The sequence below is a fragment of the Anser brachyrhynchus genome, assembly GCF_964034855.1.
Source record: "Anser brachyrhynchus genome assembly, chromosome: 2".
NCBI lineage: Eukaryota > Metazoa > Chordata > Aves > Anseriformes > Anatidae > Anser > Anser brachyrhynchus.
Window position 1 is genome coordinate 136,871,912 of NC_137695.1, and position 19,948 is coordinate 136,891,859.

The 19,948-nt window shown below is 42.5% G+C and overlaps 2 protein-coding genes across 6 annotated transcripts in view; both read right to left on the reverse strand.

The window, feature by feature from the left end:
- RAD54B (RAD54 homolog B) overlaps nt 1-19,948 on the reverse strand; it is a 73,034-nt gene that overhangs the window by 48,650 nt on the left and 4,436 nt on the right. The gene's annotated exons all lie outside the window — the stretch shown is intronic.
- Nucleotides 251-19,918, reverse strand: FSBP (fibrinogen silencer binding protein). Its single transcript, XM_080580612.1, has 2 exons — nt 6,075-19,918; nt 251-1,762 (listed from the first exon to the last, which is right to left on the reverse strand). Exons 1-2 carry the CDS (start codon nt 6,443-6,445, stop codon nt 1,237-1,239), a joined length of 897 nt encoding a protein of 298 aa, XP_080436738.1. The 5' UTR covers nt 6,446-19,918; the 3' UTR covers nt 251-1,236.

Below are 19,948 nucleotides of genomic sequence, written 5' to 3' on the forward strand. Positions count from 1 at the left end.
CTATGCTAGAAGTTAGAGGAAGGAGAAAGTATTGTTACATGGAATAAGGAGCCAGAGCTCTAAGGCAGGTGTGGATCTATTCATAACAAGCAGAAGACCAAGAATTATGGAGAAATCAATTGTCTGGGACTTACGCTTTCCAGTTGTTGTGGGTTGGTTTTTTTTGTTTGCTTTGTTTTGTTTTCCAGTTATTAGTGTTGATCATAACTGCAGAGGAAAGTGCTGCTACTAGGACAGACAGAAGAATCAATTTCTTTTTCATTTTGGACTTTTTATTTAAAACTAATCAAAAGACCAGAACAACAGCAGTTATAAAAGGTACGCGGAATAACAAAGAATCTTCTGTTGACTTCAAGTCACATTACTTACACACAGCAACTATTTCATTTTGGTAGCTTATAGTCATATTGATATCAATCAAAGGCACCTGCAACTGTCTTGGTTGCACATGCACAGTAGTAATTATGCATGCAAATGAGCAAATTAGACACTTCTGTGGTTGATCACCAGTATAATTACTCTAACTGAATATACGATCATGGTAACTGTACACACAAATTACGCACACATGCAGTTTTAACGATGAAGTATTGCATTCCTTGTCTCTATTTTGATAATGTCCTATGGAAACGCTCATCCACCGAAAACAATAAAAAGTGTTAACTCTTTAAAAAAATGTACATTTATGCAACTGTCTACTGAACATTAAAAAAATATAACAATCCAGTAATTTTGTTTTCCAAGTTGATATATCAGCAAAATTTCACCACTGCCGTAAGATTTACCAACTTGAAAAGAAGAGCATATTTAAACATCGCCTCTTACTCCTCCTTTTAATGCGTATTTACGAACCTGTAACTTCATTAAGATTATGAAGCAGAGGTACTTATTTGAAGAAATAATGCATATGATCAAATTTTTAGAAAGAATTGAGCTAAATTGCTGTTAGGTCATCACATTTCTATTAGAGAGAAGTGGAAATATTTAAGAAGTTGGGATTTTTAACATCCTAACCACTTAAATCTACAGGATTTGATTATAGTTCAGAAGAGGTGGTGCACTCAAACGCATACAAGGTATTTTTATTAAGGTACATAAACAACAACATGGAAAATATGCTCTCATCTTTCAAGACCACATTTTGATCCATCCATATTAACATAAGGAACAACTTTGCTAGGGTAAAAGTATTTATTATTAAGTACTTCACGGGATATGACAGAAGTAATAAAATATTTAGATACTGCTGTATTCTGGCAGATCACGGCGTAATCGTATTGCCTTCAGCTTCTCTACTTTGATTTTTGTTCGCAACAGTTCTTCCTCCAGCTGCTGCTTTCTTTTCAAACCATCCCTTTTTTCTTGGACATAAAGCCCAATTTTTCTTTGATTTTCTAATATTATCTGGTGCTCTTCTTTCAGCATTTGCAGCATCTGTGGGTCAGACCCACACATTGGTCTAAAGCGTTCTCCAACCTCAAGCCTAAAAAACTCATCTCTTCTCGGTACAGGAGAGGGAGACATCATAACTCTCATGTCAACCGAAGACACCGATGTTGAAGGAGACCTTTCCATAATATGCACCAGCTGGTGTTCTTCCTCTTGTTCTAAGCTCTCACTTTGCTGTGAGTCTATAATCAAAGAAGGAGGAGGTTTGACATCCTCTTCTGACTGCAACTCCATCATGACTGTCGCAGGATGGTGATCCAACATTGCCTGTGGCGAACTGGTACCAGCAATTGTTTCTTTATCGATACCAGCACTAGAACACACAAAATCAGATGTAAATCATCCATTAAAAACTATTTTAAAAAGACACAGATGTAAGTAACCAAAGCTTCATTTGAAATACTACTCTTTGCTAGCTACGCCTGGAACTCTACTTCATTACATGAACACCGTGTGCATCCCTCCTTCTCTCCACCACATGTATACAGCCTTGTCTTATTCAGATGCTACTGCTACCACAAAGTGTAGCCTAGAAAGAGCAATCCTGGTTGGCCCTTCCTCTGCAACAGGACAAACAGGCATTAGTGATAAATGATAGTGATAAATGAGAATAAAAACAAAGAAGTAGAAGTTGATGCACGTGACAGAGGAAATGGTTTATATAACCTAGAAAGTGATTATAAAAGGGCATAAACTCAGATTGAGCGGACTATGGCAGAAATGTTTCCATCTCCCAAACTTACTCATCTCCTCCTGTCCCAATGTGTTCCCTGTTTCTGACTCACGCACCTAAATGTTTGTTTTGTGTGCCTTTTTCCATGTAAAACAATCGCTGAATAAAATTACACAAAGTGCCTGGGGAGAAGAAACCACAGCCCAGATGATGACCCTGCCCGTAGATTAGGGAATCAAGCTAATCCTTGCTCCTTCCCTACGAATCAATGATCTCACTATTTTTCTGAAGCTTCATGAGAAGATGTGGAAGCGCTGCCACTCAGAACAGCTCTGCGCTGCATTTTTCCCCCTGTTCTGAAGTACAACACCCACCTGACTCATCTGCCTTTGTGCGAAGCCCTGAGTCAGCAGCACCTCCAGTCACGATCTGACATTACGCTGGCTTTGATGCTAATAACGGCCCCAGCTGCGCCTGCCGACTTCTCCACCACTTGTTTGAAACCCCAGAGCTCTGCACATCACTCCTTTATTCAGACAATACTTTTTCTTTTTTTTTTTTAAGCCAGATCAGCTTCTTGAACTATTGTACAGTACGGATCTACAAAGAATACCTCCAGCATGACTTGGGAGGCAGTTCGGTTAATATGGGAACGGGAATACATAAAGCTGGTACTGGCAGCAAAGACAGTGCACCATCATGGCCAGGACTCCTTAAAACAGAGGCTCTAACTAGAGGATGAAGACATGAGACAGTCCCCATCCCATGAAGAACTGAGCTGCTGCTAGCAGCTAAAGGCAGCGAGTGGATCCACGATGAACAAAACATCCACAGATGCTCCCCAGCCCTGGAGGACCTGAGTTGCTGCCTATTAAAGGGGTAGGGCGTGTGTCTGTGTTTGCACTGGCTTTTTAAAAACTCCTTTTGAGCTCTACAATCCACAGTTTGAGGAACACTGATTATTAAAACACTGCCCGTGAGCAGCAGATGTGGGTTCACATTCCCAGAAGTACAGGAGAAATTTAATTTGTACATCCTACTTTTTGTGGAAGTGCACAAACTCCTTAGGGAGACACCAAAAGAAAGCATTATCTCCCCTGCATCTCCCATGGTCTGCAAAACTCTTGGTTCAAAAGAAATAAGCAGCCATGGGTGCAATTTCCAAAGGACCCTGAACTAGCCCACCATCTACTAAGATCCAAGTGCAATTTCTAGAATAAAAGCACGTAAACTTCTAAATACTCAGTTATAAGAACGAGCAAGAGGGTCAGAGAAATGTATTTCACAAAAATTAGTTCTGCCAATCACCCACACTATTTTAAATAAAGCTTTCAAGAAGAAAAAGTCCATCTGAAGGAGGCTTTTGGAAACAGAACTTTCATTTATCCCTAAGAAAACATCGGGATAATCGTAATTCTGTCCACCGTCACCAGAGCTGCCTATAAAGTATCGATTATATCACCTTACTCCCTCTCTTCCTCATGCCACAAAGCTTCACCTTCTTCTATGCACCTCTTTCTCACATCCCTTCCCCTCCTTTTCCTTGAGCATCAGGGGTTATTTTCCCGCATACAAATGTCCTCTGTGCCTCCCCAGGGCTGGCCGTAGCGCCGGGTTTCCCCCTCTTCACCACCTCAGCCTCTAGCACGGGCTCGCCTCGGTCGGGGTTGCTGGCTCCCGGCCAGCGTCTCGCCTGCGAATGGTGGAAACAACTAGCAGGAGAAGCAGGTCATTGTGACAAAAGGAAACGGAGAGGGAGAGAGCAGAAAGAGAAAGTGAGAGAGGTTAAAGAGAAAGAAAAAATAGGTACGATTCAGGCTAACAGCCTCCAAACGGTGACCATTTCATCTCGTGCAGTGTATTTCACAGGAAACTTGACAATTACCAAACCTTCAGGTAGCTCCGCCGGGGCTTTTTTTCCCCCCTTTTGGAGTCAGCCTCCTAAGAGGAAAACAATTAGACGGGGAAGAGAGAAAGAAGGAATTGGGAAACAAAAGGAACGCCTGTATGGTGGTTACTAATGTTGTTTCTGACAACTTGACTGAAAGAAAGACAAACAACAGTTACCACAACTGGGGGATGGTATTTATAACCCTGGAGGCACCCATGATTCACTAGGTTTTGTTTAATCACCGTGAGCTAGAAATTGCTTAAAGGTGCAATTAAGAATTTGGATTCATTATAAGTTGTATTTCCTTCCCAAAAAGCTAAGCCATATCCTAGTGAGTTAAAACCCAGCGCAGGGTTTTCAAAATCAGGGGAAAATGCAACTCGGAGTTAAAATTAGAACTATCAAATAATGATGTAATTAGGCAGAAAAAAAATATATTTAAATGATAATCCTTCCCTTCGACACACAGTGCATTGGCTGTTCCTAGAACAACCATTTTGGGTAAGCAGCAATCAAGTCAACGTTCCCAGAGCCATAAAAGCCTGCAAAAAATGCCTAAATTATAGGAGACAAACTATGGAGATCATTAGCTCTTAATCATTCATGAAAAGCGTCACCGCTTTTTATAAGCCGATCTACAAACCAAAGTTCTCACACTATTTTTTTTTTTTCTTCCTCCTTACAAAAGTTGGTAGCCAAGACACTGCAACCTTTATTAGCGCAATTAAAAGCCTCGTTTTGTTCCAGGGAATTCTTTGGAACTGTTCCTCCAGGGGCATTCACCAGGAGCAGCAGCAGCAGCACAGCCCAGTTGCTTCAGACTTCTTTACGCCGAGGACCCACAACAGCATATTTTTAGAGCATCTGGCATGTTGGGATTTAGACAATTGTTACCATTCAGTTCAACCAGTGGCACCACGAATCAAATTCGCCCTGTGCGCGCATGCCAGCTTTTCTTAGAGCCTTTAGCTGTTGCACCAACTAGCAGTGTGTCCGATTAAAATATGGAAAGTTCACTTCCCATTAATCTGTTTGTTAAAAAGAGGGAAGAAAAAAAAAATCAGAGCTTTCTCAAGATTTCTGAGAGTTATTTGGCTTTTTTTCCCCTCCTCCCTACCTTGCTTTTTGTATCTGGAGGAACCAAAACCTGACCCAGGCATTTTTTGATCCCTCAAGGACCAATACAGAACCAGCAGAGTGTTGCAAGTCAGATATGAGGGGCATTAGCCAGCTGTGTGAGAAAGCCTGCATGCTGCCTGCCTGTATTATGTCTGGCTCAAATCTAGACAGTGTGTCTCACTTTACTGAGCAGTGTAGAAAAAAAAAAACTACCAAAAAAAAACAAAACTTCTATAGCTGTACCTCTCAGTTTCTCTCTGTGTGCATTTAAACTACCTACCGTACGATGCAGAAGTGCTTGGAGTTTAGACTGCAATTAGCTTTGCTCCAGTTTCAGAAAATCACTGTCAATGCAATAAAAGTATTTAAAAAAACACACTTGCACTCACAAAGGCACTGTGGTGCAGGCAGTCGATTTTTTTAAAGGGTTGGGATCAGTTAAAACGTAATATGCAAACAGCAGAGCAAATGAGAGAAGAAAGCTCCAGGAACAAGGTTCCTTAGCTCTGTGAAGTAACTTTATTAAAAATCTTATATAAACTGCTAAGAGTTCCATATGTTGCAAAATGACTGCAGTATTACCTTAAATGGAGGAGAATAGCCATCACTTTGCCAATGTTTGAATAATCTGCCTATTAAAAGGTAGGGGAGGGGTAGAGGTTGGAGCTACTATTTCTCTTTGATTCTCCCTTAACCCTCACTTTCCAGAGTATGACAAAGACTGAAACAGGCTTTGAAAGAGCTGAAAAATGAATGCAGTGCTAAGTCACCATCAAGCTTCCCATAAAACAAAAGCAATATTATTTAGTCATTGTTCCCAATTTGGGGATTTTTCTCTTACGTTTTCTTTAGGACACTGAACACGAGAAACGCGTCACAGAGCAGATAGGAGGCGCCATAATTTTCATTCAGAAACAAAATGAAAAAAAAAAATTCTCTCACCTTTGTACACCGCTCCTGTCTCTTAAACACACATTGGAAATCTGTGGAATCATCTCCACAACTTTCTTGGTTGGCTCGGAAATGCTGCTTTTACAATCGGAGTGCGTCTCCTTTTGCTGCAATAGCTCCTGTTTGGCATATTCTTTGAGCCTCTTGTACAGCGTGCGCAGGCCCTGTGCGGTACGAGGCGGGCGATCTACTCCGATGGCATTGTAGTTATCAGCTATGATATCCCAGCATTTGTTTTTTTCCACTATGACTGAATGCTTATTGGTGTGTTCTTCGAGAATTTTAACGTACGGCTTCACGAGTTTTAGCAAATCGAGCTTTTCAGATAAGGTGAAATTAGAAGATCTGGCCTTCCCGACCATTGTTAGCTCGGAATTAAGGAAGCCGTTCCTGAAGCCACCATGCAGTCCCTAGCTCTGCTCGGCTCTTTTTCACAAACAGAAAAAGATCAGGCTTAACTAGGCTAGTCTCATTTAGGCCCACGCCTACAAGGGAGGGTTTATTAAAATTCCTTCAGCTTAAGCTGACGCAGGTTCAGGAAATCTGCTTAAGCCAAGCCTGACCTACATAAGGCTTCAGACTGAAGAAGACGAGAAGAAACAAGCAAAATACACTTTTGTATGAAGAGACCAGACACACGCAGGATTTAAAGACATAAAGGTTTAAAGATTAGCACGTTACCCAGCTAAAAATTACCTAATTTAGCCGGAGTAACAAGCTCTGACACATATCCCTAGCTCTCTCGCACATATCGCAAACTGAAACCGCACTCGGGATTTCGCACGCAACGGGCGGCCGAAAAAAGGGAGGGAAAAAAAAAAAAGAAAAAAAAAAGCAACAATTGTTTTTGGGGGGCGATTTATTGACTGTTACACCGAGCGGGAGGCGAGGCGGAAAGCTCCAGCCAGATAAGCGCGGCGTGTGTAGGGAGCTCCCTCAGAGAGCCCCCGGTCGGCCGCCGCGCTCTCCGGCGGTATTTGCATAATGCTAGTCCTGCTGTCAATCAGCTATTGCATATCCTCCAGCTGGTTAGGTTACACTCGGCCTTCCAGCAAAGCTAAGCTTCTCCTGCATTTTGCAGCCTGCTCCTGCTACCTACACAGAGGCTTCTTAAAGAGGCAGCCGCTATTCGCGGCCCGGCGTTTGACGGCGGAGAAAGCGACAAAAAAAAATCCTGGTGGAAAAAAAAAAAAAACAAACAAACGCGGCGGCGTGAGAGCTGAATCGGCTTTTTATCCGGCTTTTTCTCGTGGCTGCAGCCTGCAGCTGTGCCCTGCTGGAACATGCCTGCCTCTCGGGGCGTGTGGCATCGCCGTGCAGCCCGTGGTGGCTGCGAAACGGCCTGACCTGCCTCTCGGGATGCCTGCGAGAAAGGTTACGGCTCAATCCCAAATTACTGGGTCTGCCATCGCGAGTGGAAGCTGGGGTTTTCCTAACAACCACCGGGAAACATGCTACTTGCGTGATAATACTTCCAGGCATTCCTTCTGGGTGAAAACCTGAGTTTTAGGAGCAAGATGTGCGTGCTACGTTGGTGCATCTCCGCTGTTTGCTCCAAAATGCATCACCTTGAGCCAAGCCTTAACACAAAAACGCAGGCGAGGTTTGAAATTTCTCCGGTCTAAACTCGATTAACAAAGCGGAGGAACCTGCAGATGAAAGGGAAGGTGCCCATAAACACAAGAAGCAACAACTAAGTTTGAAAAAATCGCGTATGTCACTGCAAGAGTCCAAAGGGTGGAAACAAACACAATTTGAGATGGTGGCAACAGCTTCTCAAGCTTAACATGTTCAGCCTTGAAAAAAAGGGAGCCTAGAAGGGGGGGGTAAGGGCAAGAGAAATCTAATTATAGCTTGAAATATCTATCTGCAGGCAATAAAGATCTAGGTATAAACTTGCTTGCTCAAAGGGGAAAAATCCCCAAGCAGACGCAAGCCGCAATCAAAACAAAAAGCCTGAAACTAAACGAAAGGAGACTTTCACTGCTAAAAATCAGCCAGCGTTTACAATAACAAGCGTGTTTGGAACAACTTCCCGAGGCTTGGCTTGCCCACGCCACCTAACAAAATTGTGACTGGTCCACTTTGCTGGAATCGCTTTCAAGCCAGGATTAAATAAAGCATTTTATAGTCTGAAGCCCATTTCGGGAGACTTTGAGAAACAAAATACTTCTGTGGTTAGAAACACCGCGTGAAAACCATTACTTTTAAACACCTAATCCTTCCCTATTTCCCCACACTTTGCTCTTAATATTACTAAAGAGTGGTGTACCAGTGGTTAAAAAAAAAAAAAAAAAAGGAATATGCCTAATGTATTTTAGGCTTCTGGGAGTATAGGAATCGAGGAGCCACAGAAAAGCCCACCTTATGCCCTCGGATGTTTAAGAAGCTGTGCAGGCCCCAGTCTCCTGACTTTTAGTGACAAAACTCAGGGCTAGGCTGTGTGAGTAAAGGCTCCTCCCCACAAACACAGAGCAGATGAACATCATCAGGCAGAAGAACCCCAATAACCCCAAGGAAAGAAGGGGGGCCCTCGACATGGCTGCTCCAACAGAAACACGAGCGGCGCCACAGCTCAGGAGTGGGACCGTGACAGGAGAGTCGACGGGTGAGGCCCCCCCGCTCACTTTGCAGCCCACCGGCGTATGGCAGTCATTACGAGATGCCAGCAAGTGTATTTTGGGATTGGACAAGGCTTAGGACGGGGTATTTCAAGGAGGGAACAAGGGCAAGTAAAGGAGCGGATGAAAGTGGTTTGGGAAGGAACAGGCACAGGGAAATGGGGTGTGAGGAGCCCAGATGCATGTCCAGCCATCCCCTAGCCCTGATCACTGGAGTTTGTCCCATCTTCTTACTAAACTACACTTGTAACTATTTTCCTGGGTGAGAGAAGCCTTTATTCTGATCACAGGTCGGAGGGACCCATGTGCTTGGGGTACCGGCAAGCAGAGGCCAAACCCATGCTATCACCTCAGCCCGTATGGCAGCACACGGTCGCTGGCAAGCACCAAACCATAAAGAGACAGCAGATATGGGGCTGGGAGCCAAGACGTGGCCTCCGTGAGCCTGGGCCACATTCTGGAGCGACCAGAGGGTCTGTGAGATGGCTGCGGGAGGGACCAGCACCTCTGCGGGCTGGCTGCTGGCCAGAAATGCAGAAATGCAGACCAGTGCAGGGTTGTGTCCGTGTGGCTGAGGCAACCGGGACAGACCAGGGGATTAGGGACCAGCCAGTGAGGAGAGTAACTCCCCAAAATGCTGCAGCAGCCACCTCTGTGCCGGGCTGCAGCAAATCTTAATAAACCTACCTGAACTCGTGTTACTTCATCACCTTCCTGCTTAACAGAGACCCGGTTTCCACACTAATGCAATTACAGCAAAACACCGCTACAATGATTTCTTTTGAGCAAGCGCCTGAAGGAATCAGTCTGAATTACATATTGTTCTGCAGGAGTGTAAAATAACCCTCGTAAAAAATGAAGCCGGCTGCCAAACAAGATTTTTTTTTTTCCTATTTCTTTTTTTTTGTTGTTGTTGTTTTTAAATAGTTCTGCTCATCAGCCTAAGGTCATGTCAGTACTTGGATGAGAAATCACAGAAGGTGAGAAGGCTGCGTATTAACATCACACGAAGACTTCTTTGAGCTACCAAAGGTGCAGCTCCAAGACAGTTGAAAAAAAACCTGTTCTCCCCCAGCCCTGTTGTGCTTCTGCCCCTGCCCTGTGCTGATATTAGCACTCACAAAGCAATTTTTTCCCCCCATTTGCTTGATTCTTTCTTTTCAAGAAGCCAGATGCTTCCCAATTTAAATGTTAGCATTTAAAACCCCAGTTTTCAAGTGGATGAAATCTTCATATTTGGAAATTGATGAAAAATGGGAGCTGTGAGAGTAGATCAGAATATTAAGAGAATGGAAAACCATCACAATTACTCAAGGACTGAGCAACAGGCCCTTGCTAAGGATGAAGAACTTAAATAGTTGGGAAATAAGACTCGAAACTACAGGTAATAGGTAAGTTCAGGGCTTTGCAGTTGAAAATTCTAGAATAAATACAAAAAAAAATACAAATAGTGCTTCCTGGAGAGCTATCAAGAGATGAATGAATCACAGATAGAAGAGAGGCAGGGATTAAAGTAGCCAAGCTACTATGAGATGAATTGTTGAAAAAGTTCAATGGGCCCAAATTTTAGAAGCCAAGTGACACATTTGGACCGTAGTCAATCACTGCACCAAGTGGCCCATGTATATTTTGATATATATGAGAGAACACCCTACAAAGGCTGGTTTCTTAAACTGGGGAGAGAAGAGGGAGAAGAAGGATCCTTTGTCAAACAAACTGAGGAAGAATATCTCCATGACAAGCTTTTATTCTTGAAGAAAAAAAAAAAAAAAGAGGGAGGATCTCTACAGGGTACACACACAGAGATAATTAAGGAGGAGACCCTAAAAAAGAATGTCATGAAAGATGAAGTTCGGAGCAGACTTGAATGAAGTGAATTACACTGGTCCAGGCTGGGACCTTTCAATGCAAATAATAATAAGTCAATAAAGGGCTGCTGAACTCTGTGAGGGCGCTCTGCCCACAGAAGGGTAGCCTCAGAGTAAGTCTAAAAGAGATCAATTTTTCTTTTATTTAATGTGTAAGCAAACCAGCTCTGGGTAGACCTGGGTTTGGCATTTGCATTCAGTAGAAGCCTGAGAATCTTAAGAACAAGAAAATGACTGCAAGATCTGATCCAAAATCTGAAGTGAAACCCTGATACCCCTGTGCTTATTAGAAACCGTAAGAGGATTGAGCAGCTACGGCTACGTTACACATCTCTGAATATATTGGGGTATACTGGCAGCAAAAACATTTGGCAAGCACTGAGGCAGTTGCTCACTCGTGCAAATGGATTTGGCAGCTGCAGAAGATGGCTTGAGAGGGTCTATAGGTAGCAAGGGCTGCAAAAGTTCCATTAGGTCATCGCACAGCCTTCTTCACTGACACACCAGCAAGATGGTGCCAAGTCATTCGATCCGTCTTGAGAGCCGGCTGCGGCAAAGGGTGGGTGAGAAAGTTTTCAGCTCCAAAGGTCTCCCGTAGAGACAGCTGTTTCGTGGGTAATCTCCCAAATTAAGGGTTGCAGGCATTATTCATTATGGAGAGAGCTGAGGGTGGCAAAGAATTGAGAGACAAAAGTTGCAGAAAAACTTCACCTGGAAGCTACTGCGCTTAGATAGATTCTCTCCAGACTCTGAGAATTATTATAAGAGCATTTAATATGTATTTCAAATAGCTTTCTCATTTCATTCTTCTTTTTTCCTGTTTCACCATCAACTTTACACTTTCTTCTTCCTACCCTTACCATACCTGAACCCCTCAGACCACTCTTTTCCCTTCTCCTTGCACAAATATTTCTAAACTTTTCTAAACCTCTGCCCAGCATTTGGGGTAGGGTGGGCAGGAACGGGAAAAACAAAGAGAAGCTTTAATTCTTTCTTCTGCATCTATTTCTGTCATCACCATTTACCACATATTAACGCCTGATGTCTAGCTAATAATTCTTGCAGCTTCTGGGCACTTATATCTCGGGACAAGCCCAGAAACTCCAGAAGTTAACAGTGTAATTATTACCTTTGCACTGCTCTCCTGAAGCTAGCCTGAATTATGCACTCCAGAGCTCTCATGTCCTCTAAAATTCCAGGCGTAAAAGCTAATTATGCATCCATCCCCTCTGCTGATGCTAAGTGTTGTCTCAACATCTAGCCCACTGAAATGGGAAATATTCAAATTAGATAATTACACTGGCCTTCTCCATGCCAAATTTTAAGGATTTATCTTCATCTCAATCTGACATTCCAGCCCACACATTCAGATCTGTAATCGTCCTTCAAACAAGTTTGGCTTAAAGCTACAGGACTCCAAATTATCCTACTAAGTGCCTATAGCACCATAAATAAGCTCTTCGCTTTGTAAGTAAGAAAAGGGAACAGCATCGTTCTTTACGAATTCAGAAGTGCCTCCGGTTCCTAATACACTCTTGCACCTTCTCTGATCCTGTTTTTCAACAAGCTTTTTGATGACTGACCAGAAGCAGCCAAGAAATACAGGAAGATTTCAAAGTATGGTTTTCTCAGGATATTTATATTCTTAAATCCCCATTAGTGAGATAGCCTCTAGAAGAAAAGAAAGAATGTAAGAAAAGTCAAGTTTCTGCAATTCTCCCATCTTTTGGATATTATTCTTTAATAGTAACCTCAAAATACTTCCCCACCCACTACTTCGTGCATTTGACATAGGAGCAGCTTTCTCCATTCTTCTGATGTGCTCAGAGCAGCTATTTTGAGGACCCTGAGATAACAAACCGTCTTACCGCTATCCTGTTGGCTTTAGGAAAGTCGTATTGTGACAAAGCTTCTGTTCGGGGGGAAGCCTAAGGCCCAAAGCCAGAAGCTGGGGCTGAACTCTAGTTATGCTGGCATGGCAACAAAGGGGATCCAAACAATGAGCAGAGCTACAGAAAGATTTGGCGACTATCTTTGAAGGGATCCGGGCCAAGTCTGTAACAGTGCTCATTATAACTCAAAAAACCCTTCCACTTCACTTGAATAAGGCATTTCTTGTCCTTTACCTGGTACTTACATTCTCTCCCATCTTCCTTTAAATCCAGCTTTGTATCTGTTGGAAACGGGAGGGTGCTGGCGGGAGCAAAACCACATCCCACCCCCACACCCCCAAAACAGGGCTTTCTGAAGGGTGGGAGTGGAAAATATCCGAGAAATTTAGAGTTGCAGTGATTTTCCTCTTTTGTCCATCTTCACTCCTTACACACACACACGCGGCCTGATAATAAATTTTGATAATGAAGGAGAAATTAAGAAGAAATTATATGGACAGTTTCCCCCAGAATGAATGAAGAAACTGAAACTATCTTTACTGCTAAACCTAAATTGTTAAAAATAGTCTCTAGACAAAGCATCTCCTAAGTTCCTTATTTCAAAATTACAGTGTTAGGTAATTTCATTTTCTACATATTGCAGACTATATATCATATATTTGCATGCAATTGCCAAGGAGCTAAATAATAATAAATATATTGGCTTAATCAGTTCATTTCCCAGGCCCACTCCCACCCTGGAAAAGGGAGTTTCCTTTTTATCTGCAGTTTCAACATTAGGTCTCTGTGTCTGCACTAAAAAGAGCGTTTAAGTCTTTTTTTTTCTTGTTTACAAATTCTGTTTTTTCAATAATTTATGATAAAAACAAAGGGATAAAGCATAAAAGATTATTATCTTTATGTGCAGCATAGCTCTCTTCAATAGTGAGTATATCTATCACTATTTAAAAAGTAAAGAAACTAGCAATTTGTGCTGTTTCACTGCAAAGAAGCAAATACCATTCAGTTTAATAGGCAAGTTTCCACTGAAAAGCTTCCACATTAATCCTTGCAACTTTTTGGGAAGCGTTGGGTATCTTCCATCTAAAACAACTCTGATGTGCGTTTCCTTTTCTGACCAAGTAATACCCTTCTGATTTCTAGTTTCCTTCCTCTCTCCTTCATTATCTCCATTAGTTCAAATGCACGTATCAGAGCACATCTAACTAGGACAGATGAAAAGTGTATTTCGCTGCCATTTCACTGCCCTTTTCTCAAACGTGTGAATATCCTGGTTATGTCACCTATCATTACCTAAAGCCTCGTTATTCACACAACAGCTATACACGATCATATCAAATTATAGGTTGTGTTGGACTAACCGTGGAAATATCGCCTGAGAAAGGCAGGGTTTGTTTTACAGCAGCCCATTATAGCGCATCGCAGGTGGCTACCCAGCCCAGGACAGCAGCTTTGCACTTGGCGAATGTTATACGACACGCTGCCTTTGGTGGTGGAGCTGGAATAGTTTCCTTCCACCCGCCTCATACTTGCTTGTTTTTTCCTACTCACGGTGCATCTTACTGCTCAAACTGGTGGGCAGTCCAAATTCAAGGTAAGTAACACTGGTTAGAGATGTGAACTTCCTCAGCAGGCCAGTGTATCCCAGAAGCACACTATGCTGTTTTGCTTGCTTTCAGTCTGTGGCGATGACCCTGAGTTAAGGGATTACCGCTACAATTCAGTAACGGTTTCTCCGCTGCAGACCTTAAAACTGCAGAAGCAGGGAAGTCACGGCTGCTGCATTTGGTGCTTCTGAGCACAGGAATAGAAACCCTGAAGGACAGGGTTCTGTTCTAACCACGACCATAAAGCAGGTGAGGAATCTATAGCAAGAGTAAGGCAAAAAAAAAAAAAAAAAAGATTGAAGAGTCATGAGAAAAAGCAACGGCAGATAAGGGTGAAGAATATCTTAATATTTTTTTTTTTGAACACTAAGATTACAGTAGTAAAGTTACTTTGCTAAAATGCTGTTTCCTGCTTTGTTACCATACCATTTCCATGCATAACTAAAAACAATGCATGACCTCAGCAAGGGGGAAATCTGAGTGCATGTAACTAGCCGGGGAAATACCAGAGAAGGTCAGACACCAGCAGCAAAGTAAAGGACATCACCTCACATCTCAAGGAAGAGCACCAAGCGAAAGGAATCATCCTGAGGAGGTGTCAGAGCCCCAAAGCTGCAGCCCAGAGAACAATGTAAGCCGCGTAGGACTACACCACAGAAGGCTCATCGAGAAGTCTGCCAGTACCACGTCGACTGCTGGCCAGTGGTGTACTTGGCCAACGGGTGACAATCTGCAGCTATACCTACCGTGGCTGATGGATAAATGAACACTTCTGGTTCATTTATCAAATGAACATCACAAAACTGTCTCTGAATGGTGTCGGATGAGAGAGACAGTTAATTTATTTCCAATACATTTACTCTAACATCAGTCTAATTTTCTTAACCAATCCCCATCTCCTGAGTGAACTCGAACAGGTACAGGTGACACCCACACAGAATAAAAACAATCTTGAATTTAGCGACAGCTGTCTGTTCGCTATTACTGGCTATTCTGTCCATCACACTGCACGGAGAAGCAGTTTACTTTAAATCAGAAAGAAACTAGCAGCGATACCATTTTGATAAAAAAAACATCTACACACTTTAAATCTAACTTGCAAGTAATGCAACAATAACTTCTTTGAGCTCAGGCATCAAATAACAGCTGTACTAAGGCACACTTAGTTGTTACTAAGAGCTACACACGGTTATGCAGTATCTTTTACCCAAAGAGTTAACTGCTTTACCAACTGTTTATGAAAACACGTGAGGGGCCCACTGAACTGCAGCTCCACCACTAATACAGGCAGATGGTAAAAATACTCAACGGGAATATCTTTTCCAGTTCAATTTGTAAAGTGCAATAATGGAAATGAAAGAAATAATAGAAATTAGAATTAATACGTGCAAAGATACTTAAGTAATTCTAGCAACAGGATGTTTCATTACAAGATGTCAGGACTGAATGTCTTTGGTTGTGTTATCTAGAAACTGAAAATAGACAGGCTGAAATTGCACAGTACGAAAAAAAACTCCAAATAGCATTTTTTTTAATCCTCTGATTAGCAGTGATAGGGAATTGATTGGTGCTGTCATGATTTACTGAAAAGCAAATTTTCTCATATAGCATTCATATTAATTAAGAGGGTTTTGTATTCGTATCAAGTGAGAAGAAACCAGGCTAACCTGTAACAATGCTCGAGAAAGCTGAAGGAGCCAAACAATCCCATTATGAAAATAAAGATGACTTAACTGAGGAAAGAGTTTAAACTTTATAGGCCAACAAACTCAGCAAACATTAGCATCCCAGGGAAAATATGGAAAATATATTCACAACTACATGCAAATAATAAATACGGTTAACATCATAAGCATGAAAAACTTTCTGTCATCATAGGGCAAACACTTTAATCCTGTTCTGAAATACAGTTACAATCTGTCTGCATTGCTAGTTCAAAGGTAATCTCTGAGTATGACTTCTGACAAAGTTTCTCTTAGAAGAAGCATTAAGAGATGTTAATGATGGATGAAAGACAAGGTATTCCTCAACCGAAAACTAAACAGGAGGGGAGATGGAAGAAAGTGACAGACTCGGTATGCAGCTTTTCTGTTCACCTACATCAGGTTCAAATAATGAAGTCCGAGCCCAACTATGTCCATACGAGCCCAATGCTATGTCCAAGTACGCAGGTGAAAGAGCTATTTGTCTCCACATGCGATGTAGCAAACCCAGAGGAGAAACAAGTCAAGGTTCTCCTAGATTAAAAATACCAACAGAAAGTAAACTGTAAACTCAGATAATAAGCATAAATTAAATTCGTTACATATATATTTACATATAAAATGTTAAGTTGAAGAAGGTAGTGCAGGTGAGAACCCCGGTTCTGGCCAATCCCGCTTACTAGCACCATATCTGAATTCATCATCTTGCAGAGCATAAATCCAAAAATGTAATCCAGACAGAGAAGTAAGACACCGAGGAGATATTAACTATAGTTCAGAGATTTGCCTGTCTGTGGATTCTTCAAACAAATTATTTGTGTTTGTTTTGTACTCAGTTATAGGACCTCAGAATGGAATGAGGACAAGTAGAAGCCAAGGAGTTTTAAGAGCTGCGGTAATAGTCCAGACGTGTAATTTTCGATTTCTGTTAAGTATTTCTGGAATGGTAAAGTAACTTTCACTTTTAAAGACATACAGACTAATCCAGTACAGGCGTATAAGAAAAATAAATGACCTCCCCATACCACACCTGATGGCAGTGCCGATGAATATTATGTTCTGAATGTGAAAAAAACGTACCAAAATGATTGCCACACCGTTTTCCTCTTGAAACAAACAAACAAAAGAACCCAGGCTGATTCATAAAGCAGTAGTAAAGTTTATTTTCCTACAAAGATATGTATTTATGAAGAAGCATCATTTTCCAGTGTTCAGCGCTCACCATAATCACAATCAGTAACCTGCTTGTTGAACACCATAAACTTGCATCTGAAATAGCTTCCAGCCCAAACCCTGCTACTACCACCACAGCTTTCTTCAAAATTACATCGGTAGGTTTCACTCTACAACAGTTGCTACAATCTTATTAAAACCACTTTAGAGGTTTTTATCTCATCTTACAGAATTTCAGCGTCCTTTTCATTTTACTTTTATTAGTGAAATTTTAGGGAAAAAAAAAGCTCATTTTGAGAAGAAGGCTAGAAAAGCAAGTATTTTTTTAAGCTAGATCTGCTGTAATTTTTAGATTGATGGTATCTGATCAAATCCTTACTTGTCTACTCCCGGAAAAGGACACCGTATGTCAGAGAGCAAGTTTTATTGAAAGAATGCGCAGCATTTTCAGGGCTGGGTTTCAGAAAGATAAGCTCAATGAACAGTGCAGTTGTCCAGACGTCCACAGGTGTTTCATAAGAATTTCAATGGAAGCTGGGGTATTTATTTACACATTCCACTACTGCACTGGCAACCCAAACACAGCAGCTTTCAGCATGATATAAAGTTAACAAACAGCTTATCATGTGCATTAAATGATATTGAGACAATGAACCAAAATAATGCACGCACACTGACTTTAAATCCTGAAATTGTCTTAACGCCCCTTTAAAAGAGAAGCCTTGTTTGGCTGAAGAGACCGACAGTCAGATATAATTCCGTTAGGACAAAAATAAATAAAGAAATAAATAGTGACTCTGGTTTTCACAACTGGTTTCCATTACTTTCGAATTTCACACCAGCAACAGCTTTGACAAACCAAGTTAATTCACACTACAAAGGAGGTTCTGGTTCACACAGTCTACGTCTTAGAGAATCTAAGTCATCAAGAAATTGCTTAAGATTTAATGAAGCCTCCAAGCAAGACTGTTTTCACAGTGCATGTATCACCAGTGAGCCTGATGGCCATAACTAGCATTTTCTTTTAAAATCCTTATTTTATACCACATTTTATCAGAGCTTTACGAAGAGTTGCAAGATTAGCCCCGTTCTACAGACACAGGAAGGCTTTGGCATGAAATGATTTGGTCAGTCACTCAGCTAGGAGCGCAACATCAACAGAAACAGGTCACCCCATCACAATTTATTTTTTTCCTAAACTCATCACAGAGAACCCATACCAACTGCACCTGGAGCACATGATACCAGAAAACATTGAGTATCTTTTCCATTTCACAACTTTTGTTGTTGTTGGGAAGACTGACAATTTTCCCTGCAGGCCACAGGAAGGTTATTTTGGAAATAAATCCACTAGCTATCTTTCAAATGCACTGTCAGATAGAACCAGCAGACGCAAATTTTCACAGATGTATCGACAGGGAAGCAGGACCACTCAAACAACTTGTCCCATACACACTGAAAGGTCTCTGGATGTATGGGCATCACGGGAAGAACTGGGAGTTACAGCACGCTGCAGATAAACACAAAACCCAAAAGACCAGGCATAAAAGATGGCTGAATTTTCCCACATTATCCCTGCCAAAGAGAGCACCTGATGGAATTGGTCCCCCACCAGAGGGGACCAACCAACCCCATTTTCTGAGGGTGAAAGCCAACAAGAAGAGTCCAACAGGAAAGGCTCTCCAGAGCACCCTATGGAATGAGGGGGGTCGTTGCCTACCTGGGTATGGAACTTAGAAGATGCTAGAAAGAGCACTGGGGATTGCACAAGGCTTATAATGAGATTTTTAGAGGAAAAAACAAAGATTGGCAAGGGGGAAAGATGAAGGTGGTTCAGGGAGGAACAAAAGGAAGAAAGGAGCCAGCTTTAAACAGGTGACTGGTCAGTATGCTTGCCCACCTGTGCTCTTTCTTTTCACAAGCTGTCCCTTCTTGTTATGGAACTACATGTCAAAACACTTTCTGGGTGAAGGGGCTCTCTCTATCCTGTGTGCACAAGTGCCCATGGAGTTGTACAAGCCAGAAGGTGGAGCTGGACCGCACACATCACAGGGCCCAGGCACCCGAAGTGCCAGCAACTGGAGAGTCCGTGCATACTGCCTGGTTGTGGCCATCAGCGGGTGATCGCTAGCAAACATCGAGCCGGACTAACTGGAAAATAGGAAAAGAGGTTTGGGAGCCAGGTTTTGGAGCAGCCATGAATCTGGGTTACATACTGCAGAGACCAGAGGGTCTGCAAGTTGCCTACTGGAGTCACTGGGAAGTCGAAACGAGTTACTGGAGAGATCAGCACATCTTGGGGGTTGGCTACCAGTAAGTCTGGCCCAGCTCTAACAGCAAGACGTGTTGGTATCCACGCATCTCTTGTGCACTAGGCCTCTGGCAGACCAGGGGAGCCAGAAGTCAGGCTACTAAGTAGACCAAGCGTCTAAGGCCAATTCCTGGGGGGATCCATAAAGTGTTTACCTGTGGGAGTGCAGGAAAACCAGCACCTGAGAACCAGCAACGAGACCGGGGGCCTTCATGGTTCACATGCCCAGGTAGGCCGAGTGCATCAGAGCAGTTACTGCGTGTGGGAGGGGAGCGTGGAGAGCTATTCTAATTATCAGTGTAATTAATTGTGAGGAGAGAGCAGTGAATTATCTGTTAGGCAGGCATTAGGATGCTTGAGCTGGCTCCAAGAAAACTGATTTTCATCCAGCAATGTGAGCAGCCCGGTTAAAGTACCCACATCCGTACAAGGTGGGATGTCCCTGCACTGCATCTGTGGTCAGGGCACACGAAGAGAAGAAAATGAAGACACTCAACCGCAGAGAGTCATTCAGGTCCATCAAAGTGCATTTGCTACCTTTCAGGCGCTTCACTATCTTCGCAGTGCTTGCTACTTAGCTTTTCTGAGTAATGTTCATTACCGGGTAGAAAATTAATGAATGGCACACACGAGAGAGCAGAGCCAGCCCTGCTCTGGTGACACGGAGGTTAACAACCCCCTTGAGCCTGA